The 23,806-nt window shown below is 36.4% G+C and overlaps 2 protein-coding genes and 1 non-coding gene across 11 annotated transcripts; 2 read left to right on the forward strand and 1 right to left on the reverse strand.

The window, feature by feature from the left end:
* Window positions 1–2,666: 2,666 nt before the first annotated feature.
* TRNAC-GCA (transfer RNA cysteine (anticodon GCA)) lies at window positions 2,667–2,738 on the reverse strand. Its single transcript has one exon. It is a non-coding gene; the product is annotated as a tRNA-Cys (tRNA).
* Window positions 2,739–5,721: 2,983 nt separating this feature from the next.
* LOC102630590 (zinc finger CCCH domain-containing protein 44) lies at window positions 5,722–14,472 on the forward strand. Of its 4 annotated transcripts, none has more exons than XM_015525248.3 (11): window positions 5,722–6,451; window positions 6,831–6,910; window positions 7,377–7,564; window positions 7,930–8,320; window positions 8,540–8,845; window positions 8,991–9,118; window positions 9,691–9,750; window positions 9,841–9,891; window positions 10,097–10,167; window positions 11,189–11,343; window positions 11,434–14,472. In XM_015525248.3, exons 1-11 carry the CDS (start codon window positions 6,033–6,035, stop codon window positions 14,154–14,156), a joined length of 4,572 nt encoding a protein of 1,523 aa, XP_015380734.1. In that variant the 5' UTR covers window positions 5,722–6,032; the 3' UTR covers window positions 14,157–14,472. The 4 variants fall into 4 exon arrangements, with proteins under 4 accessions (XP_015380734.1, XP_052287555.1, XP_015380729.1 ...); XM_052431595.1 differs by having other exon boundaries at window positions 7,930–8,248; XM_015525243.3 differs by having other exon boundaries at window positions 7,930–8,845.
* A 479-nt stretch (window positions 14,473–14,951) lies between these two features.
* Window positions 14,952–21,872, forward strand: LOC102629507 (uncharacterized). Of its 6 annotated transcripts, none has more exons than XR_001506580.3 (18): window positions 14,952–15,371; window positions 15,779–15,860; window positions 16,157–16,654; window positions 17,019–17,187; window positions 17,293–17,445; window positions 17,981–18,078; window positions 18,265–18,356; window positions 18,460–18,530; window positions 18,632–18,767; window positions 19,264–19,323; window positions 19,416–19,498; window positions 19,590–19,666; window positions 19,776–19,846; window positions 20,144–20,201; window positions 20,315–20,429; window positions 20,512–20,555; window positions 21,037–21,368; window positions 21,478–21,872. XR_001506580.3 is itself a non-coding variant. In XM_006466835.4 (17 exons), the coding sequence occupies exons 1-15, from the start codon at window positions 15,145–15,147 to the stop codon at window positions 20,426–20,428; spliced, it is 1,989 nt and encodes a 662-aa protein (XP_006466898.1). In that variant the 5' UTR covers window positions 14,952–15,144; the 3' UTR covers window position 20,429; window positions 20,512–20,555; window positions 21,037–21,872. The 6 variants fall into 6 exon arrangements, 4 of the variants coding, with proteins under 4 accessions (XP_006466898.1, XP_015381133.1, XP_015381134.1 ...); XR_008056682.1 differs by having other exon boundaries at window positions 21,581–21,872; XM_006466835.4 differs by having other exon boundaries at window positions 21,037–21,872.
* The last annotated feature ends 1,934 nt before the right edge of the window (window positions 21,873–23,806 follow it).

The raw sequence follows: 23,806 nt of genomic DNA on the forward strand, positions 1-23,806 counted from the left end.
TTTTTCACTATGGATGGTAGAACTCCCCACAAAAGACGAATGTCCGTTTGAGAAAAAGATATATACAATAATTTAATACCCAATTTCTTATTCCGAGATGCTCTCCATTTCTCTAATTTCTAGTTTTTATTATTATAAAAGTTAAGAGCATCTAAAAAAACTATTTGTATAAGATTTCACTTTTCATTTGAAATGAGTCATATCAGCAATAAGATTCTAAAAAAAACTCTTCAAAAATTATTTTTCAAATGAGATTGTTCTTTTTTCTCTTTAATATTGAAGATTGACTATATCGTACTATTTTTTAAATCATCATTATTTAAGAGAAGAATTTTAGTTAAAATAACATAAATTTATGTTTATTTAAAGAGTCTTTTGGATCAAAACCTACTTTTATTCACTTCTCTATTTACCACATACATAAGTAAATAGGCATTTAAAGAGTTTTTTAAGATGATCCGTTTAGAGCACTAATATTTTTGTCAACAAGAAAAGAAAAAGCTAATATAAAATATTACTTTTAACATAATTCAAAATGCAATTGTAAGTTTGTGGTTTACAATAAATACTTATTTTCACAAATAAAGATTTTAATAAATATTTTGTTTGAAATATTATGGATAGTCTAGGAAAATGAGTTTGTCATTTAAGGTCACTAGAAGCAAAATCATGGCCCACTCATGGAATAAGCCTAAACAACAATGAGTAGCGTAACACAATATATAATAGATAATGTGTTTGGCGCACTCTTTACAATATAATGTTGGATGTGTTTGGTATATTATATTACATTGTAGTGTATATCATTATATAATGCAGAAGGTATTACATTAGCATTATATTCTGCGATAATATTATACTATGTTTTTAGTGTTCCAATGTATAATATCATATATAATAACATTTTATATTATTGTTTAAATTAAAGTATCTTTTATATTTATTAATATCTTAATTTTTTATTTGCATTATTCTTAAATATATTATTTAAATCTTGTAAATAAAAATATAGTCAACCACCAGTAGACACCCTAAACCACCACCTTTGATCACATTTTGGCATCTATTTACGTTATTTTTAGTACCATTGGAATTATTATCGCAGAATATATGCAATGATACATGTATCACCAAAAACAGAGCTTCCACTAACTATAAATATATGGTCAAAGTTTTGAGATTAAAAATTTTGGCCCTAAATTATCAATGAACAGGAGCTTTGTTTCTGCCAATATATGCACCAATTCGTAGGTCCAGGATAATGATTCGGATGATACCACGATTGATGTCAACAAGTAACAAAATTGTACTGCCAGCGATGAGTTGTTATAATTAGCTGTAGTTATTATGGGTGCCTTTCAACTTTACTACTTAATTAACTAATTATAAACAAATAAAATAAGTTTATTTGATTGAATAAATTTTATGCTTAAAAATTAATGCCATGCACCTTAATTCCAAGGAGGTCATGGGTTTCGATAATCCGGCAAAAGAGAAGCCTACAAGTAATAAGGTGTAAATTGTAATGCGCTTCATTTGTTTTGACAAACACCGGATTCATTTCAATCAATAAAGGGCTCACCAATAATCCTATGCAATGCGGACATACCAAACAAGACCAATAAAAAAAAAAAAGCCTAACAACAATTTAAGGTCATTAGATCAAACAACATTAACAACTTAGAGAGGTTATTTATTAAATGTATAATATTTTATTAATGGCAGATCTTTTCTAATTTTTTTAGTAACTTATATCTAATTTTTAAACATATACATTTGAATAAAAAAGTAAATATTTGTAACCTTTATTTGAATAAAAAAGGTTTGATTGAATAGTAGATATTATATTTCAAAAATATTGTAATAAAATATATTTATTTTATAAACTAAAAAATATATTTATTTTATAATCTATAGAATATATTTTTTATTTATTCTTAAAGATATAAATATCAAATAACTATATTTAATATTTTTTATTTATAAAATTAAGTAAAATACCACTTATATTCATATGTTAAACAAATATATGTCATTCAAATATCCTTATTCGGATTTCAAAAAATTTCATGCTTAGTTGAGATTTAGGGGGAAAAAAAAAAACAAACACAGGCAAACCCTAAGGCCCAAGCATTGAAAAAGCACAACACAATAGGAAAACACAATCAGAATAAAAAAGAGTAGTGTTTTTAACACCCCTTTTCTTATGTAATTATATTTCAGACGAACTTATAATTATAATTAGACTCAACTAATGTTTCTTTGATTATGTCTCTTGCACAAGAGCAAAGCACGGTTCAATAAGCAATCTCCAATTCCTTGTGCCAACTACCCAATCTCAAATTCCATTATTGGATTTATAAAGAAAAAAATTGGAAGAGCTTGTGACCAAAGCCCTTGCGCCAACTATCCAATTTCTTTAATAATTAACTAGTATGACAATTCAAATGTTGGTCGACTGCGGATGCAGCTGTGTTGAAAGAGAGAATCAAGGAAATCATTATTATGATTTTGATTGAAATTAAGCTATTGCATTTGAAGGTTTTTCTATTTAGTTAATTTATATTTTTTTAATTTAGCCCAAATCTTCAAAAATCATAAAATTTTAAAAAGATCCTCGCTGTGGGGATTAAGGTCACTAGAGGCGATCCATCAAAACATTTTTAAGGGCCCAACCGGGTTCGAACCGGTGACCTCTTGATCTGCAGTCAAATGCTCTACCACTGAGCTATGGACCCAATTGATTTGTGATGTTTCATATCATTTTATATTTATTTTGTAAATTCTGAGGTGCATTTCAATCCCTTTTTAACGCTTTTATTTGTACAATTACACTACATGTATATATATATATGCACAATTTCCACCCCTTTTTTTTCGTAAGTCTTGAAACCATAACATCTTGTATATTATTTAACTTAATTTGAAGGGTATTGCCCCACATTGTATATATGAGTGTTTTTCTTCTTTTATTTTCTTAATCTGTATGTGAATTTTATTATTTAATGTGAAATTTACCATCTTACTCATTTTCTCCCTCACATTTTCCTCTATCTATAACACATATGTATTTATGAAAAATTTGAAAAGAAAGTCAAAATCTTGCATAATTTTATCTCCCAACATCATTCAAAAATTTGGAATAACTTGAAATATTTTGTCTCAAACGTTTTGTGACTTTTCTCCCTATCTCTATCTGTTAATTTATCTATGTTCTTATTTTAATTTCATCACCTAACCTTTGAAAAAAGCAAATGAATTCTTTTAAGAAAAGCAAGTACTGAGGGGAAAAAAATCTACCACCTTTCAAATCTCATGATCTTCTATATTATAATCATTTAAAATATCACTTCCAATTTGGATGAATAATGATCATGTACAAAAATTTCCAAATTACACCAACAGACGCAATGGAGAGGGACAAGGAGAGCCGTGCGATTTGATAAATCAACGGTGGACCCCGGAAAGTGGAGTCGCTTCATCGCTTGTTGCTTGATCCACTTGTTGAAGTGATGGCTCGTCAAGGGCTCAGCGCCTAAGCCCACAGGCCACAGCTCATAGGCAAAGGCAACGGCGAGGTAAAAGTTATAAAAGGCGCGGTCATGGCGCATATTTGGTGTTGGCCCAGCAGGCCAGCACTATGGATTAATGCTCTTGTACTAAATTCTCAAAGCAATAAGTTTTCCAATCCTTGTCACCAAAGTAAAGTGCCCTATCCTCTTTGGTGGAATCATTTTCATTTTCAACTTCCGACTCCTTAGCCTTCAAAATCAAAGATATTAATTAATATGTTCATATTATATTGCGTTCATATTAAGTCACCGTGTTTCCTCTTCTTTCAATGTGGTTTGGAGCCTAAACGAAAATTACAACTTGATTAGAGCAGTTAAACTTCACTTGCAATGTGGTATGCGGACGAGCATAACTACTAACTTCTTGTTCGATAAATATAAATCAAAATTTCTTATTTTAAGATTCTAAATCTTAATACCTGAATTGAAATTGAATAATCATTTAAGTAGGTAAATTTAACTGATATTTCTGATCAGTATATATATTATCAAATGAGAGCTAATATAGTTGATGGACAAGAATTATAATGACATATTCATTTTTTTTTAAAGATATAATGAAATTTCTATATTTTGTGTGACAATGTCTTTTCTCTTATTAAGTTATTAACTCACTTGTGACCGAATAGTATTCCAATTTCACGTGAACTTATAGGGAATTTAAACTTTTAAAAAATAGTTGTATCCAAAATTTGTGGTTTTCGGAATTAAAAATATCCTGACCTGATTAACGAATACAACTGAAAACGCCACTTAAAACAAATGAAACTGTGATTTTTTTTTTCTATTAATTTATTTTAAGAATAGGTTCATTAGTCATGGATTCTTCAATCAACTAGGCACTATAGCTGAATGTTTGTTAATCGGGCGCTTTGGACGGTTTGGCAGGCAGCCCACAAATATAGACTATTATTCCTTGAACTTGCGAATTCCACGTATCCACGTGAAAAAAAAGACGACTTTATGCATAATTAATGGGCTTAAAATGCATGCCGTTGCATTCAAATCAAAGGTGACTCCTTAAATTTGTAGCATGAAATTGGAAAAAAGGTAGATATAAAGAATTAAAGGTTCGTAATTTCGTAAAAGCAATGTTTCTCTTTTCTTAGTATATGATTCCTTACTCTGCACACATCGACACACTGTAATATAAATAAGGCTCAAGAGAAGACAATATAACAAAGTAGCAACTTTTCACCTACACACATTTTCTACCTATTTAGAGTATTTACTGCTTTCAATTATTAGACGAGTGCAACCACAACTCGCAAGCGGTGGAGCGCTTTTATAATTGCTTCCATTTTATTTGATTCTAGCACGTTGAAATGACCTTTTAGATTAATAAAGAAGGATTTGTTTCGATTGGAGGAGATATAATAAAGTTTAAAATTTGAGACCAAACATTGGACTGCTTTGATCTATATTAGACTGTTAGATTTTCGTGGGAAATATGGACCAGGATCAGCAAGAAAATAAGGCAACTATTATTTATCAATAATAAGTTTAGGTTTATATTTCATTAATTGAAGTATTGAACTATTATTTAATGCGAAATAACATATTTTTGACTTTAACTATTGTCATAATTTATCGTGATAAAATTAAATTTAACATAGGTAGCTAAAAAATTTGGGCTGTCTTAAAAGTCGAAGAACACTTTTATACACAAAATATTCTTAATCAGCACCAACCTAACCCATTATCCTCACTACTCAAAAGCAAAGAAGACTCAGAATTTTTACCAACATTCTTTTGGTTCCTTGCATCCTCCTCCCATTTTGAATGGTGGTAATAAAACACGCTTGTGATTGATATATTGTCTCTAATGGAGACAAACCGAAAGCCCTGGGCCTACCGACCCGCTTGATCCGACCCGAAAAAAATGGGGGGTACGTCATACGTGAAAACTAAAAGGAGAGGAAAGTAGTTTTGTTTCGATCATGTTTTTAGAGTTTGAACAAAATCGCAGGCCCCACTCCGGCAGTCTCCCCCAGTCATTTTCTTTGGTTGCTGTCCCTTAACCACGTGGCACGTGGTCGTCAAGACAGAGTGATTAGACCTTTTAGAAAATGCGATACTCAATCGGAGACTCGAGAGCCGCGTTTGGCGCTTCTGACCGCTACCCACTAATGTTTACTGTTAGAGCCGCTGTAGTAAAAGGCTAAAAGCTTAAATCACAAACAAAGTGAAAAAAAAAGCGCTTCCTGGTCCAATTTCTCTCCCTCACATTTGTTTTTTTTTTAATTCTTGCTTCTTTCTATCCCCTTTCTTTTCAACAAGTGTCGTGGTCGTCTCTCTATTGCTTACCAAACAGCAAAAACCAATCTCACACAGTTTGCACACAATCAATGCTTCGTCGGCTCATTTCCATGTGTCCACTCACACAATTAACAAGACCTAGGGTTTTTGCCTGCCCTTAAAAATTCAGTCCCAAATTAACTCAATTTCTCTAATACCATCATGGAATTAGAAGAACAGATGTCCAATTTGTACAAACCTTCTCTGGAAGAAGGCGAGCCGCAGCCACGTCGGAATTTCAACCACAATCTAGAGGAAGTTCAGCTCATGTGTGTCGATCAATGCGATGGTATACAAGAAATGGACGATTTGCAGTTGGTTGGAGCTCCGGAGGACCCGTGTATCAAAGATGATGACGGGGCGGTGAGACAAGACAGGGGTATGGTTGACGTGGAGGTCAAACTTGCCGAGACGGGGACGGCCATGGCGAGGGTGAAGCAGAAAGCGGGACGTCGGCCACCAAGAGGTGGCAAGGTCAAAACGACGGCGCGTCAGCCGCCGCCGGGGAGGAGAAAGACAGAAGAAGAGGACGTTTGTTTTATTTGCTTCGATGGTGGCAGTCTTGTGTTATGTGATCGCAAGTAAGTTTTTAGCCAAGTCTTTTGAGTTATTATTATCTTTATTTTTAATATGCTCAGTCCTCACTTCTAATGTCCGCAAATGTAGATCGGAAGTTTACCATATTGTTAAGAATTTGAACAAGAAGAATATTTATTCTTTGCTCTTCTGGAACTGGTATCGAAATGGACGATTTTTTTTTTTAATATGTTATTTCCCTTAGGTGGGGGGGGGGGGGGGGTTTGGAAGTGATCACGCTTCAGTTTAGCTGAGTTGTAGTAGCCAGATTTTTCTTTTTCCCAAAATTTTGTTGCATCACGGGCTCTTTTTTTTTTGTAGGGTTTTCAATTTTTGTTGTAATTTTCATGTATTTGTTTTGTTTCTCTTTGTGGTTATATTTAGGGGATGTCCCAAGGCATACCATCCAGCTTGTATTAAGCGGGAGGAGTCATTCTTTCGGTCGAAGGCTAAATGGAACTGTGGTATTTTGCATTTTCTTATTTTTGTTGAAATTTTCATTTAAGCATGTGAACAGTACTTTATTGTATGATATAAGCTGAGTTGAGCTCCATGGCGCATGGTGGTACTAATGCATTCTTCATCTTGTTATGGTAATCATCTTGGGTACATTTATCTGCTCTTTGTGTGGTTATATGTGCACCGCGTGATGCTTTGAGCTGTTTACCTGAATTTTTGTTTTTCTCAATAATTGGTTCTGATGAGTTTGATTCACCAGCAAACCTCACAATCACTTTTTGGGATTGTAAGCCATTGAGTTACCTCTCTTCCCCCGCGCTGGGGGAGGTTGGGTTAGGGAAGAGGTCATTGAGTTACCAGTTGTTATTTCCGTCTTTAACATGCATTTCATTTCTGGATAGAAATCATAGAATCTTGACTTGAATTTTTAATTCTGTGATTCATTTGTTTGCCATGTGTCATGGATTTCAGGTTGGCATATATGCAGTATTTGTGAGAAAGCTTCATATTATATGTGCTACACTTGTACATATTCCTTATGCAAGGGATGCACTAAAGGTGCAGATTACTATTCTTTAAGAGGGAACAAAGGATTTTGTGGAATATGCATGAGAACTATCATGCTGATTGAAAATTGTGCTCCAGGGAACCAGGAAAAGGTATGCTGACTTTTGTTTTTATTGACGATTTTAATCTTTCTTGTCATTTATTTGTTATGTGATCTGAACATTCTTGGCTCTGTTTGCATATAAAATAATAATTCGCAAGCCTTTAAGAATTGATAACCTTTTCTTGAGATAGATTGTGCCTTGTCCTTCAGTCATTGTATGCTAGCGCTAATATATACCGGAGTGCAGATTCTTTTCTTTATTGTTGGATCCTAAAGATTTTGCTGTATTTAAGTGAATTTTACTTATTTCTTTCAAAGTTTACCTCCGTATGTAGATTCCTTATTTAATTTTAGCTATTTGGTCATCTGATGCAGTCATTGTTGTATTTTTATCTTGGTCGTTAACTTCTGCAGGTAGTTGTTGATTTTGATGATAAAACTAGCTGGGAGTATCTCTTTAAAGTTTACTGGATTTTCTTGAAAGAGAAGCTGTCATTAACTTTAGATGAGCTCACTGGAGCTAAAAATCCTTGGAAAGAACCTGCTATTACAGCCCCAAAGGGGAAATCTTCTTGTCAAGTTTATAATGGTGATTGTAGCAGAGGTCTGAGTTCAGAGAATTTTTGCGGGGACTTGGATGCAAATCACGCCAAAAGGCGAAAAACTAAGAAACAAGCAGAGTTTCCCAACCAGCTGCACTCTGAAATTACGGATAACTCAGGTGGTGTCAAAGGTATGCGTTTGATTAAGGGTGCAGAATGGGCTACGGATGAACTCTTGGAGCTTGTGGCACTCATGAGAAATGGTGATACATCAATGATGTCTCAATTTGATGTTCAGTCTCTTTTGCTCGAGTATATAAAGATAAACAATCTTCGTGATCCTTGTCGAAAATCTCAAATTGTTTGTGACTCCCGGCTTCTTAATTTGTTTGGAAAACCACGGGTGGGCCACTTTGAAATGCTAAAGCTTCTTGAATCTCACTTTTTTATTCATGAGCATTCCCCGGTTGTTGCTGTTACAGGAGTTGTTGATGCTGCTATGAGCAAGGTGGAGTCCGATGAAAATCATGATAACCGGCTAATGACGGTACATGATAAGAGGCGCAAAACAAGTAAAAAGGCTGATAAGAGAGGACAGCCTAATCCCAATGAATATGCAGCAATTGATGTTCACAATGTTAACTTGATATACTTGAAACGTTGTTTGGTGGAGAATCTTATTGATGAAACTGACAAATTTAATGACAAGGTTGTTGGCTCTATTGTGCGGATAAGACTTCCTGTTAGCGATCAAAAGCAAGATATCTATAGACTTGTCCAAGTAGTAGGTAAATACTTATATAAACCAATGATCAAACTCGCTTTCTGGTGGAAAGAGAATTCTTTTTGAAAAATGATGCTCCTAGGTTTTCTTTTATTTTGTACTCTTTGGAGTATTTATGATATATTGTTTGTTGATGATTCTATGTACAGGTACTAGCAAGGTAGGCAAACCATATAAAATTGGGGATAGAACAGCTGATGTTATTCTTGAAATTCGTAATCTACAAAAGAAAGAGGTTGTCGCAATTGATGCAATTTCAAATCAGGAGTTCTCTGAGGTGTTTAAACTCATCCCCTCAAGTACAAAATTTTCTGTCCTAGTTAATAAAGTTATCTATTTCCCATGGTTTCCAAACTTCTTGTGTGTAAATAGGGAACAGTGTACTGTTCTAACATCATTTGCATATATCCTGGAGGACCATAAAATTGCCTCGGAGCTTTTTCAAGGGTTCATTTGCATTAATTCACATAGTTATTCTGTACCTGTGGTAACATAGTGCAACATCTTTGGAAAATTGAGAATCAAGATGAGTCCTGAGGAGGACGCGACTATGATAGTGATAAAGATGTAATTTATGAAAAATGCTTGCAAGCTAAATATTTCTTTGCATATAAGTAATCTAATTCACCTTCAGCATTGTTGGGTTAGTGCATGTGTACTATCTGTAAGTTTATTATGAATGATTGAATTGAAAGTTGCACAATCATCATTTGCAATTTCTTTGCAATATGTATATCCCGATGTTTAATTGGAGATGATTAGACAGTTTAGTCTGCTGTAGTAATTTGTACCCTTGTTGAGAAGTACACTAGATTTACATTTTCTTTGACATGTTAAATATTTTCTCAGGATGAATGCAGTCGGTTACGCCAGAGTATTAAATGTGGGTTCATCAAACACTTGACAGTGGTAAGTCTTGTATATATATATATATGTATCTGCTTTGTAGCATTGATAATTACCTTTCCATTTCCAAAGGACATTTCTGCTTGTTTGTAGGGTGAGATTCAGGAGAAAGCAATGTCACTTCAGGCACTGAGAGTTAATGATGTAAGTTTGTCATTTTCCTGACCCATAAAGCTTATATGTGGTATGGATGGTTCTTTATGGAATTAAGAACTTTGGTGTTTTCCGCTTTAAAGTGGGAGAAAAAGGGGTCCTCTGCATTGATATATTCCTTGTACTGTTGTTATTTATAAATTCTTGTTAATGGAAGGTCTAAACTTGTCCTGCTTTTCCTTTTTGTCCAATATAGTTGCTGGAATCAGAGATATTGCGGCTTAATAATCTCCGTGATCGAGCAAGTGAAAAGGGACATAGGAAAGAATATCCTTTGTTTCTTTGGAATTCTACATTCTACTGCTATTTGATTTTTCCATGCTTAAGAGATATTTCTGCACTGAAGTGTTGTTAATTTTACTGGGTTCTGGTGACCGCATAAGGAAGATAGCAACTATGCATATTTAGGAAGTAAAGTTTTGGTTAAAGTTCTAAAGGCCTTCTGGAAACATGCTAACATGGATAAAAACCCCAATAGTATGTTCATATTGAATATGCCCAAGCATTAGTTTTTCTTGTAAGTTTGAAAAATACAATTTTTTGAAAACATTTTCTTCTTTCTATCCTATATACTATAAATCTTTTGATAGAGAACAGCAATAAGGAGGGAAAAAATAGACAGAAAGGGGAAGAGAAGCTGAGGAATTTAGGGAGAAAAATTTTGCTTAATGCTCGATTTGTTCATTAACTATAGGGTGAATTGGAACATTAAAATCAAAGAAAGGTATGAAAATAAAAGTGTTAAAATCCTAGTATGTAAGGAAAATGAAAATTTCCTTCTTAAATAGGAAAGATAATCATCCTTTCAGGAAAAAATAAATTAAAATCTTTTAAAGTAAAGAAAAACCGTAATTGAAATAAAATCTTCTTTCTATGACTAGTATTCGTGGGGTGTTCACCAGTCCGCACATACTTAGAATGGCCTTCACTTCTCTTATTTTTCGTTCACTATTTTGGAAAAAAAGACCACAATTTCACGTGTTCTAAACAAGAAATTCTGTTATAATAAAGAAAAAGATGATTTAATTTTTCACTTCTCAGTAAAGATTCCCCCACCCCACCCAAATCCCCAAAAACAAAGCAAAACAAAATGTGCATCTTAAAAATTTTCAAGATCTATTGACTTATTAATGTGCTTAATAAAGTGACAAGATAGCAAATCTCATCTGCTAAACTGTCATAGTTTGATTAATATCTCTCATCAAGCGAGCTCACTCTACTCAAATTAAACATACCATTTATTTGTTATGTTTCATGGGAAATTTATTGTTCCTTGACCTTGTTGCACGCTCAGAGAATTAGTAGAGAAATTAGAGATTCTGAACTCACCTGAGGAACGCAAGCGCAGGCTCCTGGAAATTCCTGAAGTACATGTTGATCCAAAGATGGATCCAAGTTATGAGTCTGAAGAAGATACTAAAGAATTCAATGAAGGTGATCAAGGTCATTGCATTGGCTTTTGAATATGAAGAGTTATTATTATTTTATACATTTGCAAATGTTTTGTGGTTGATTTTGCTGGTTTATATGCAGATATTGACATGAAACCATGGAATCCTAGCATTGGTAGGAAGGAAATGGAGTCAAGTTTAGGTAGCGAGGCACAAAAATGTTGGGCTACAACTTTAGAGGGAAATACAAACATAAGTATGACAGATTCCGCAGATGGAGATGGTACTACTCAGGTTCACCAAGGCAATGGATCTCCAGGGAATCAGGGAAAAGAATTGTTTGGGTCAGAAAACAACCAAGTTGGTTCTACCATTCCAGTGATTGGTGGTTGGAATGATAATGCTGTGCAAAGACCTGAAACATTGTCTGAAGTTTCATCTGGAGAATTGTCACTGTCAAATTCTCCAGGGCAGGTGCAGCCTAGTATTGATTTTGAGACCGAACGTGTGTGGCACTATCAGGATCCAGCTGGAAGGGTTCAAGGACCATTCTCAATGGTGGAGCTGCGTAAATGGAGTACAAGTGGATGTTTCCCACCTGATTTCCGAGTATGGAGGATAAGTCAAAAGCGGGATGATTCATTACTATTGACTGATGTATTGAATGGGCAGTATGACAGAGAGCTGTTGTTTATGAATAAGCGCTGTTTAGTTCCTCAGGAGGTAAGAGCTGCCTCTGATGAAGGAAGTAAAACAGGCGATTGTGAGGGATTTGGGAGTATAGATACAGCAGCAGATAAAGAATGTAAAATTGTTGATGGGAGCTTAGACTCCATTCAAAATGATGGTAGTGCCCTTTCCAAGAGTGATGATGAAGATATGAAAAGCAATGGAGGAGTCTGTCAGTTTTCTACTTTGACTACAGCTGCTGATGTCAACTCCGGGGAGGGAAAGGTTGGAAGTCTTTTACAAGTCTCGGACCCATTGAAGGATAATCACTCTCTTCCTGACCAGCCCCCAATGTGCAATTCACTTTCATCACCAATTCTTACTGAGAAGTCATGTGAAACTATGTTACATCAAGTCAAGGAAAAGGAGGAAGGTGAAAAGTGCAAATCTGATCGGAATAGTCTAAGGGGATGTTTTCATCAGACCACGGAGGGTCAAACTGACATTGGGAATGGTTATGACAAACAAGTTGATAGCAAGTACAATTCAGGCCAGTCGTCTGGACAAAACTGCAGATGTCCAGCCATACAGAATTCTTCAAATGGCTGTGATTCCAACTCTGCTTTTGTTTCATTCACAAAGACTCTAGAAATGCCAGACCAGAGTCAGGAAATTGATTTCTCAGACCTGCCCAGCCCCACTCCAAAGTCAAACCGAGGAGACTTGAAGAGTCAGGATGCTGGAATCAAACAGTCGCCGCCTTCAGAAGCTCCTGTTGGGGATTCAGGCCCTAGGTGGGGTACAGCTTCCTGTTCAGTGGATGGTGGTGGACGCCTTGAAGTTGCCAGCCCAACACCAAAGTTGAACCATGGAGACTTGAAACGTGAGAATGCTGGAATTAAACAGTCTCTGTCTTCAGAAGCTCCGATTCAGGATTCAGGCCCCAGCTGGAGTACAGCCTCCGGTCCAGTGGGTGGGGGGTCACAGCTTGTTGATGTTGCTGGTGATTGTCAGGAGATTGATTTCTCAGACCTTCCCAGCCCTACTCCAAAGTCGAACCATGGAGACATGAAAGGTAAGGATGCTGGAATTGGACAGTCTCTGCCTTCAACAGCTCCAGTTCAGGATTCGGGTCCCAGCTGGAGTACAGCTTCCAGTCAAGTGGGTGGCAGACCACACCTTCCTGATGTTTCTGGTGAATGGGGAGGGTATTCCCCCACTCCTGCAAAACCTTCTGTGGATGAATGGGACTCTAATCTCGTGCCTGAATCTTCTTTGAAATCAAACATGATGGCCAGTGATCATGCTGCTACTCCAACATCAGGAAGTTGCCAGCCTACACATTCTTCTCCTTCACACCCTTCATCTAATGCAGCTAGTTGGCAGGCCATGGTTGTCCCTGAACCTGATGAGTTCACCACTTTGGGAGATGAATCAGTTTCAGATCTGCTGGCTGAGGTTGAAGCAATGGAGTCGCTTAATCGCTTTGCTTCTCCTACTTCAGATATGCGCTGCGGTATGGAATTCTCTCCTGAAAATGATTGTTTTAGCCCTATAGGGGGTTTGAGCCCAACACCTGATGCGGGAAAAAGTGATGCCTTGAGCTCCAGTAGTGATTTACAAGTGCATTCTCATTCAACTGTGACAGACGAACCAATTGGAGTATCTCAAGCTGAAGTTCTTGATCCTCACAAAAGATCTGATGGGCGTTCTTCCATGAGTGCTGAGGTGGAAGAAGACACGAAGCCTAGTGATGATTCAATAAATCAATGTGAAGTTGGTTCAAAGATCCAACCTGCTTTACCACCTGTCACGAGTTGGGACATTACTGCCATGGACGCTTCTTGGAGCCTGGGGTCGGAAACTGCAAGTATTAGCCAGGGAGCTGTGCATGGTAATTCAAACTTGGCAATGGGGGGATTCTCTCAAGAGAGGATTGAGGACATGGGTTTGGGAGCTGCTCAGTGGACTGCTCAAGAGCATTTTGACGTGAATATGGGGACATCCATAGGAAATCCAGACATTTGGGAAAGCCATCCTAGGTATGTTGGGGACAGACTTTCTGGTCCAAGAGACCATGGTTTTCATGGTGGAGATTCTAGTTTTGAGAGGGGCAGCTCGGTATGGAATGGGCAGGCAATATATGATGTTGAAAATGGAGGAGGTTGTTTCAGACTGCCACCTGAACGACAGTGACTTTGTAAGTTTTATGAAAGTGGGTATTGCAGGAAGGGAGCATCATGTAGTTTACTGGCACCGATGATTCACAACTCCACGGCAATTGTATCCAGTTAAATCTGTATTTATTGTTTTGTCTTAGCTCTTAGGGAGTAATTTAACTCGCACAATTATCAGCTGGTGAAGCTGTATTATTTTGTTGGATAGTATAGCAGTTCTGTAGTACTGACTACAGTCCCGAGATTGTAAAATTATTATCTTGTGCTCGACACCTGATGCTAATATTAATTATCTCCATGAATGAGAGGAAATTCATCTGGATTTCAGAAACTAATGGCAAGTCCCGCTTGTTTTGATGTAAGGTTTTCTATTGGAATTTGCGCAGGGCTTAGTAGGCATCAGAAGTCGGAAGTGACTATTCATATATATATATATATATATATATGGATCCCCTTAAGTTATATGTATATAATTTACAATTCTTTCATATAAATAATGAATAGGTCCACACCACTTATTATTTATGTGAGAGAATTTTAAGTTATTAACTTAACATTAATCATATATATATATATATATTTTTTTTTTCCTTAATATCACATTCCCACCGGCCATGGTTTTCAAATTGCTAATCTTGGTTTGTGATCGTGTCAATTCATAGGTAAGACGCGCAAACTTTTTACATAAAAGTTCAACAATAAAGGATTTTAGTTAATAATTTGTTGAAAAAGACTAATAATAATGAATAAGTAAATATATTTCAGTTTCAGCACGACTAAAACGTGTCGTTTCAATTTAAATCCAGCCTCCGGTCCGGTTTCCTTTTGTTTTATAATTGGTTTTTTTTTGTTCCTATTCCGATTTGACCTTCCTGAAAGGTCTTCACTGCTGCCATTCGCCAAGTTTCCTGCAACCGTTATTTCACGACTGAATTATTAACAAATTATGCAAAAAAAAATGCTTTAAGCCATCAAGGTGACAACTTTTCCTCGTCAAAATTTTAGTTATGACAACGACATCCTTTTTGTCGCCAACGCAAAGGTACGCAGCCGGAGCATTGTTCGCAATCGCTCTTCACCAGGCTCAAAATAACCAGACTCGCCCGTTGGGCTTGCCCTCTGAAGATGACTCAAATATGGAGCGAAGTAGCAGCAGCAGCAGCAGTGACTCCGTCGCCGAGGACCCCGAGCTTTGGGTCCATGAAAACTCCGGTCTTCTCCGCCCCGTTTTCAGGTGATTTCAATCATTTCCGGTTTCTGCTAATTCTTTCTGAAATCAAACGGAAAACGGAATTGAACAATCAACTCACCCAATTCTTCTATTTTGTATTATGTATGTGGTTCTTCATTGACTCAGCTGCCGGACGGTTGTGTGTTTACCACGTGATCTTATTTTAACAACGCATATTGTATTGATTGATTGATTATTAGTCAATGACAGAACCTATAGGAAATTACTGTAAGATTAGAGTCTGGAGTTATTTGTTTAGGGGTTGTTCTGTTTAGTTTAATGAAACTATATTCTACCTTGATCTTGTTTGTTGATAGCAGAAAGTGATATCCAGTAACTTTTTAGCCTGTGCAGATGTCGGTTTAAGAATGTCATTTATTCAATTTTGTTCGTGAACTTGTCATGAACAGGTTTCTGGATATCGACTCTGCAGCGTGGTCTGGACTCGAGGAAACTGCTGGATGTTTTCCCGCTAAGCACCATATTGGAGCTGTATGTTCTTTTGTTTCATGCAAGATTATATTCTAACAGAAAGCTGTGAAGGTTTCTTTATTTTCTATTGTTTATTTTAACTTCAACATGGTGTTTGGTATTGAATAGCTTTGCTATGAACATCTTTATTCTTGATCAAGGGAGCTGTACATGTGTAGAAGAAACTGTTTTAAGCAGTGACCAAACTGGATACACATGCACATAAGCACATTTAGTCATTGAAATAAGTGCAATGTTTACCAATCAAGTTGCTTTTAAGGAATCATTAGCCTTTAATGTGACTAAATCCATTGCAGTTTTTGAGGTTACTTTCAGAAGAAGCTGGAGATGGTTCTGCACAAAGTTCAGATCAGGAATTTGCTCTATCGAAAGCTGTTGATGCTACAGCAGTCAGCCTTGAGGCAGATTCTGAAACTTCCAAGTCTAAGAAGGAAAAACATCGTGAGTATGAAAATGAATGCCGTGAGAAATGTTCCACCGGTAAAAAGCAGTCACATTCTGACATGGAAAATGCTGACCGGAAAACTCAGCAGGAGACAGATAGTAATTTAGCGGGCACTGAAGATTCTCCTCATGAGTCTGGCAGTAAATTTGATGAGAGACCTATTGAAGAGGAAGCAGTGCTCAGTTATCAGAGGAAAGTGACAGTTCTCTATGAACTACTTTCGGCTTGTCTGGCAGATATACCACAACATGACAAAAAATGCACCAGACAAAGAACTGGTTATGATTCTCGACATCGTGTAGCTCTGCGATTGCTTGCAACATGGCTTGATATCAAGTGGATAAAAATGGTCTGAATACTAGTCATTCATTATCAGCTGCCTTCTAAAAATTTTGTCTTTTGTAGATGACATTCTCACAGTACTGGTAGTACGATTATCGATGATATGACTTTTATTCGTTTTGATAGCATATGTGTCAGATATTTATTTGATGTGATGAATACAAAAAGGTTTTGGCACTCGTGAGTGTGATTAAGCAGAAAGATAAGAATATTATGTTAAGATATCTGCAACTCTCCATAGTGGATGTCTTCTTTATGTGGTTGTTACATATCATGGAAGCGTAATGTTTAGTGATTAAACTGTCTACCGAGTCTTGATTAATTACCGTGTACTAATTTATTCTTCCTATTTATACTATTCTATTTATTAGGAAGCTGTTGAGATGATGGTTGCGTCCTCTGCAATGGCTGTAAGAAAAGCGGAAGCATCAAAGGAAGAAGAAGCCACATCATCAGAAAGCAAATGGGCGAAATGGAAGCGTGGTGGTATCATAGGTGCAGCTGCATTAACTGGAGGAACCTTGATGGCCATTACTGGTGGTATGAAACCATCTAAATTATTTTCTATAATTTTTGAAGTATTGATATTTCTGCATGAAATAATTTTATTGTCGTCATTCAATTGATATGTTTAGCATTTGACAGGACTAGCTGCTCCAGCAATTGCTGCTGGATTTAGTGCTCTTGCTCCAACATTGGGTACTCTCATCCCTGTTATAGGAGCAAGTGGGTTTGCTGCAGCTGCAAGTGCTGCAGGAACTGTTGCTGGTTCTGTTGCCGTTGCTGCATCATTTGGAGGTGAATGATCTATTACTTAGGCATCTTCAGGTGAAATCGTGATGTATTTGTTTGTGGTAGTCATCTACAGGATTTCTAGGGAACATATATATAAAATTTTACTCATGTTCAAATTGTGTCACATGTTATTGCGGTTTATTATTAGAGAACCCCCCTCGATCTCTTCCCAAATGTGGATAAGGGCTCTTGTCAAAACAAAATGCTTCTCTCGATATGGTTGCATAAAATAATACAATTACTCATCTGATAGATAATTTCAGGTTGGTTGGGATAGTTTGGTTCTTTTTGAAATTCTTAGTTGTCTATTAGAAATTTAATGGGGCTTTTGAGGTAGGGCTCATGCAAATTTAGCATCATACTTAACTGATATCTTGACCATCAATTTAGAAAGTCAAGACACATCTGCTACTTCCCTCTCTTCCCTCAAACATTTTGTTTCTTTGTATAAGCTACTTCCCTCTAATCCTGCAATTGAAATAGCTGGTAATTTTTATTGAGAAATTTCCCCTCTATTAACACATTATTCTTCACCCAGCTGCTGGAGCTGGACTTACAGGGAGCAAAATGGCTAGGAGAATTGGAAGTGTTGATGAATTTGAATTCAAGGCAATTGGCGAAAACCAAAACCAAGGCGTGAGTATTGCGTTTTCCTTTAACTTTTGTAGAACCTCTATTGACTATTTTTTTGTTTAGTTTTTTCATTTACAATTCATACCTCCTTGCTCCCTTCTCTCCACACCCCAAAAACCTGCGCTGCCTTTTAAAAGTAAAATTTTTTGAATCGTCTCAAATTCAATCATCATTTAACTTTTCTATCAGCGGCTAGCAGTAGAAATCTTGATCTCTGGAGTAGTTTTTGATCAGGAAGATTTTGTAAGGCCTTGGGAAGGACAAAATGACAACATGGAAAGGTATATACTCTGATACCACCTTCTATTTATTAGGAAATTTCAGCTCTTTCAATTTTCTGTTTCAACCTGAGTTGTTCAAGAAGTAACTCGAGAGTATTTATAGGTATGTTCTGCAGTGGGAGTCTAAGAATTTAATTGCAGTGAGCACTGCGATTCAGGATTGGCTTACTTCAAGTAATTGATTTTAAACCTTATTTTACCGACATTGTAAAGTCAATTTGAATAGCTTGATAAAATATGATTTATAATGTCAAGATTGCTGCTACTTGCTGCAGGAATTGCTATGGAGTTAATGAAGCAAGGTGCAATGATGACTGTGCTAAAAACACTTCTAGCAGCATTGGCTTGGCCAGCAACTTTAGTTTTTGCTGCTGATCTTATAGATAGCAAATGGACAATTGCTGTTGACAGGTTAACTTAGTTCTGAATAACTTGCACTGAAATCCTTTGGGGGAAACAGGGGTTTAAAAAAAAAAAAAAAAAGAGTTGCGAGTTCTAATATTCTATTAACACAATACTTGTAATTCGGAATGAGTCTGTGTTTAGATAAATGCATTTGTTTGTCTTTTGGACCAGCGTGACAATTCTGTTAATTAACTTGGACCAACCACATGGCTGGCCATTTTTGTACGAAAGAATTATTGGGCTTTTTCCTATCTGCTCAAACTTGTGTAATTAATGGTTTTTCAGTGGCTGTTGTATGAAGAATTATGTCAGATTAAAACTGCTAAAACTATCATAATCTTCTGATGGACTGAAATTATTTTGTCGATGAAATTCAAGGGATCACTAGGTTGCTAAGAACATGTAAAAAACTGGATGGAATATGTTTGTTTGAAATTCCCTGCTCCCAGCCCTGGTTTTAGTTTCCTTTTCTACTAAAACCTTATCTTCTGCAATTTTTTAGGTCAGACAAAGCAGGAAAGCTGCTAGCTGAAGTGTTGATGCAAGGACTGCAGGGGTACCGGTATACACTCCTTGACTTAAAATATTGGTCTTCTGTGCCTAGAAATCTAATGCTTATATAATTTCTACATTTGTTTTGATAAAATCTTCCAGGCCTGTGACACTTATAGGTTACTCACTTGGAGCGAGGGTCATATTCAAGTGCCTTGAAAATTTGGCCGAGAATGAATGTAATGGTAATAACCAGTACCGAAATGTCTTTAATCTTCATGAAGAGTTTTGGATTTGCTAATATGATCCTGATGCAGTTGTTCTTAATGTTTGCAGCTGGAATTGTAGAAAGAGTTGTTCTTCTTGGGGCACCCATTTCGATTAAAGATCAGAACTGGGAAGCTGTTAGAAAGGTGATTGGAGGTTTTCTAATGAAAGCATCATTCCAGCTGGTTCCCAAGGAGATTTATATTTATGACATTGTTTTCTGGAGTTCCTATGCTGATTTCTGCTGTTTTGCAGATGGTGGCTGGAAGATTTATTAATTGTTATGCCACAAATGACTGGACACTTGCAATTGCATTCCGAGCTAGGTATGTATGCTGAACAATACATGGAAAAATGTGAGGTGATAAATGTTATTAGTCTTTATCATTATAAGTTGACAGCTATCAGTGACGAGAAAAATGTTTGGGCCTCTAAAATCCCTAGTCTTATTACTATTGAATCAGCAGTTCTTTCAAGAAATGGTCCTTTGTGTTGGTGATTTTGGTTTTGTTATTGTTCTCCTAAATGTATAAAACAATTGATTAATTCATTATAACCACAACAGGGGAAAAAAAGGTATTGAATAATTTTCTTCCACAGAAACTAACTGTTGCTTTAAACAGTTTACTTTCACAAGGTTTAGCTGGGATTCAACCAATTAATGGTCTGGGGATTGAGAATGTAAGTTGCTTATGTTTTTCTGGTTGTGAGACTGCTTTTTTGGGATTGTTTGTGATTTATCTGGCCTACTGCTGTTTTAACCGGAACTAAATAATTCTATTCGAACTCTGCAGATTGATGTAACTCATCTTATTGAAGGTCACTCTTCCTATCTATGGGCGTCACAGCTGATCTTGGAGCGGCTTGAACTGGATACTTATTATCCTGTTTTCAGAAGAGCACCATAGGGTAACGATTGCGTTTTTCTTTGGTCAGTCCCTGACTGAACCGTGGGATTAAAAATTTAAAATGGCCTGATCTCTCTGTACAGTGTAAGCGCGGAAATTGCTTGGCGCAACTCCAAGCCAAAAGCAAGTAAGTTGATGCAAGTCCAACAATTTGTGGCTCTTGCCAGATTCCTGTTTCCCTTCCTTTTTCCCACTTTGTAGATAATAGAATTACAGATAAATTATTTTAGTACAGCATTGAAGAATATTTTTGCATGAATTCCTCTTTACAGTATCCACAGTTGGATTACAATGTAATCTTAACCTTGTACTTAATTGGTTATTCAATATTGAATAAGGTAGGAGTTTGGATGCTCGGACTGTCCGTCTAGATCGAGTGGGCGGGCGGGCCATTGTAATTTTATTCTTCCGGTTGAAGGGTATAAGTGCATTTTGTGTGTAATAATTGAAATCTCTTGGGGCCTGGTACAAACAAGAGGGGCGTGAGAATTGTTGGGAGTTAACTATTTTTATATAAAATAAGATAGCTCTACGTAAATGGGAGTGAAAATTTATTGGAGAATGATTTGATACATAATATTCTCATAATATGTATTTTTTTTTAATAGGAAAAAAAAGTAAACATGCTAAGAAAATGCATCAAATATTACGACACGTCAACCGACAACCATTGCATGGTGAAATCGTGAAATATTCTTGAATCATGCGAGACTAGACTGCACTCGTCTTGCACAACACCAACATAGAGAAACAGAAAACAGTAAACTGAAAAACGACGTCGAAACAATCCTTATCATGGTAGAAGATTCCTGTGAGAATGGAGAGGCGAAGACAAGCAACGACAAGAAACGGAGAAGTGCAAAGGATATCTCTATTACTTTTCCCATGATCTTAATCCTCGTTGCATCGGCCTCTCTGATACGCTTAAAGCTCGATCCAGGTTAGGTTACCCATTTCTTAATTAATTATATCTTTAATAACCACCATCGTGGTATTCGTATTCAAATTCTAATTCTTCGAACCCACTCTCTTTTGGTTTTTGAATAAAGGATTCGGATTCGGTGAGCTGAATTACTAACTTTAACAAGCTTATCTGATTTTTACGTGCGACCAATTTGACTGCATAGTCACATGATGTAGAATCTCTAACAGACTGTAGATAAGAAGAAGAAGAAGAAGAAGAAGAAGAAGAAGAAGAATTTTATAATTGGAAGCAAAAATTTACTTTTGAATTGAAAAGTAACAAACCCCAAACTCATCGGTTTTATGAACATGTGACCTACGATGAAACACTTACTAAAATTAGACCTAGAAATATCCGCCTGGTCTTTTTTTATTTTTTAACTTTCTGAACACACTGCACTCCGCACGTTAATTGCATTTTCAGTTAGTTAATGCGCGTAAAATAAGAAGCGGCTGGCACGTTGCTTTCTCTCTTTTTCTATTTCAGATGACCGTCAAAAATTGGTTCAATTTTTTTTTTTTGATACATTGGAGCCTAGTAAAAAAATTAGGCTAAAACAAAACGGGGAATAGAGTTCCCATAGATATCATTACATAACCAATAATTAAGATTTTCAGAGGGATTTTCAAAGACACGAAGTCCAATGGGTAAGGAGCCAGTAAGTTTCGCCATGGAATTTACAGCAAAATTGGCTTCTTGATATATATACTTTACGGTAATGAGTCATTGTCTATTCATCAGCTCCTTAATGACAAGAGAAAAATGTGCATTAGGCATCAAGCTAGTAGAGGAAATAAGTTGGGATACACATTGGCTATCTATCTCTGCAATTAAATAACGAATGCCATGGTCCCAAGTAATATTAAGCCCTTGAAAGAGACCTTAAAGTTCTGCAGTAGTCAGCGATCCAAATCCAATGTTCACGCCAAAGCCAAACTACCACTTTCCAGAGCAATCCCTCACCAAGCCCCCAGCGCTGGCTAGACCATTATTTAACCTTGATCCATCAGCATTTAATTTGAAAAAAAGATTCAGGGGGAGCTTGCCATCCAACATCTTTGATGATCTTATTACTTTGACTGAAACTAAGAGTTGATTGTGCATTTTGAATGTCCTGAGCCCAAGATTTAATTTCAGCAACAACATGAGTGCAGCAAGGGGATTTTTGTGAGAAAAGAAACTGATTTCGCCAAAACCAAATTTTCCAGACAGCCACTCCAAATAAACATGCCCATTCATCCCCTACTTCATTAATACTAGTCTTTCCCAAGTTGAAACAGAGCCAATCAGGAAGGTTAAAGGAGAAGAATTTGATTGGGGATAAAAGTACTAATCATGTTCTAGTTCCACTGCCCCTCAACATTCACAAAATCAGCCACTCGTTTATTTATTAACTCAGCTGGGATTGGCTTTGTAATATAATCTACAATAATTATTTCTTCTGAAACCTAACGTTGATGCCAAAAGTTAATTTTATTTCGATCTCCAATCATCCATCTCATGCCTTATAACACATAATCCCAGATTCTGCTTATGCTTTTCCAAAGATAAGAACTGCACTTGTTGTAAATAGCTATAGGTATGGAGTCTGAGATAAGCCCATATTTAGATCTCAGAACCTTAACCCATAAACTGTAAGGAGAAACCAACATATTCCGTCCAATTTTCATAAGCAGGGCATTATTCGTATTAGAAAGATTCTTCAAGCCAAGACCACCTCCAGATTTCGGTGTACAAACCATTTCCCAATTAAACAGATTGATGTTACGGTCTTCATTATTTCCTCCCCAAATGAATCTCCGAGAAATCCGATTAGTTTTATCTAACACTCCCTGAGGAATCCTTGTCGTTTGCATAGCAAAAATAGGAACCGCTTGAATAACTGATTGAGCAAGAGTAATTCCTCCAGCTAAAGAGAGATGCATTGAGTTCCACCATGACAATTTTTTATCAACATTGTCCACAATCTCTTGATAAGTAGCTTTGGTAACTCTATTATGAAGCAGCGGCATTCCAAGATATTTGCCAAGATTGTCTGTAGCAGAGAAACTTAAAGACTCGCTTATTTTCCTTGCCATGGCCTTTTCAACATTCTTGGAGAAAAAAACACAAGTCTTCTGTTTACTAACCATCTCCCCTGAGCAGCTACAGAAATTGTCAAGCACATTATTTATAACTTGGGCTTGATTACAAGAAGCCTTAGCAAGAAGGAGCAAATCGTCTGCAAAAAAGAGATGTGTTAGAGGGACACCATTATGCGAAAGACGTATAGGACACCATCTTCCGTCAGACACTACCTGATTAATTTTGTGACTAAGACGTTCAATACAAAGAACAAAAATGTAGGGAGAAAGAGGGTCTCCCTGTCTAATGCCTCTAGAAGGAGTGAATTCTTCGGTGAGCTCCCTTTCCCA

The sequence above is a fragment of the Citrus sinensis genome, chromosome 7 (genome assembly GCF_022201045.2).
Source record: "Citrus sinensis cultivar Valencia sweet orange chromosome 7, DVS_A1.0, whole genome shotgun sequence".
Taxonomy (NCBI): domain Eukaryota; kingdom Viridiplantae; phylum Streptophyta; class Magnoliopsida; order Sapindales; family Rutaceae; genus Citrus; species Citrus sinensis.

Bases quoted from the DNA above. Each gene is read 5' to 3' on its own strand.
- LOC102630590 (XM_015525243.3), top strand. From the start codon at position 6,033: ATGGAATTAGAAGAACAGATGTCCAATTTGTACAAACCTTCTCTGGAA. The intron at 6,911-7,376 runs GTATTTTGCATT...CATGGATTTCAG, and splicing joins GAAGGCTAAATGGAACTGTG to GTTGGCATATATGCAGTATT. The intron at 9,751-9,840 runs GTAAGTCTTGTA...GCTTGTTTGTAG, and splicing joins TCATCAAACACTTGACAGTG to GGTGAGATTCAGGAGAAAGC.
- LOC102629507 (XM_006466835.4), top strand. From the start codon at position 15,145: ATGACAACGACATCCTTTTTGTCGCCAACGCAAAGGTACGCAGCCGGA. The intron at 18,357-18,459 runs GTATATACTCTG...GAGTATTTATAG, and splicing joins CAAAATGACAACATGGAAAG to GTATGTTCTGCAGTGGGAGT. The intron at 19,499-19,589 runs GTAATAACCAGT...TAATGTTTGCAG, and splicing joins GGCCGAGAATGAATGTAATG to CTGGAATTGTAGAAAGAGTT.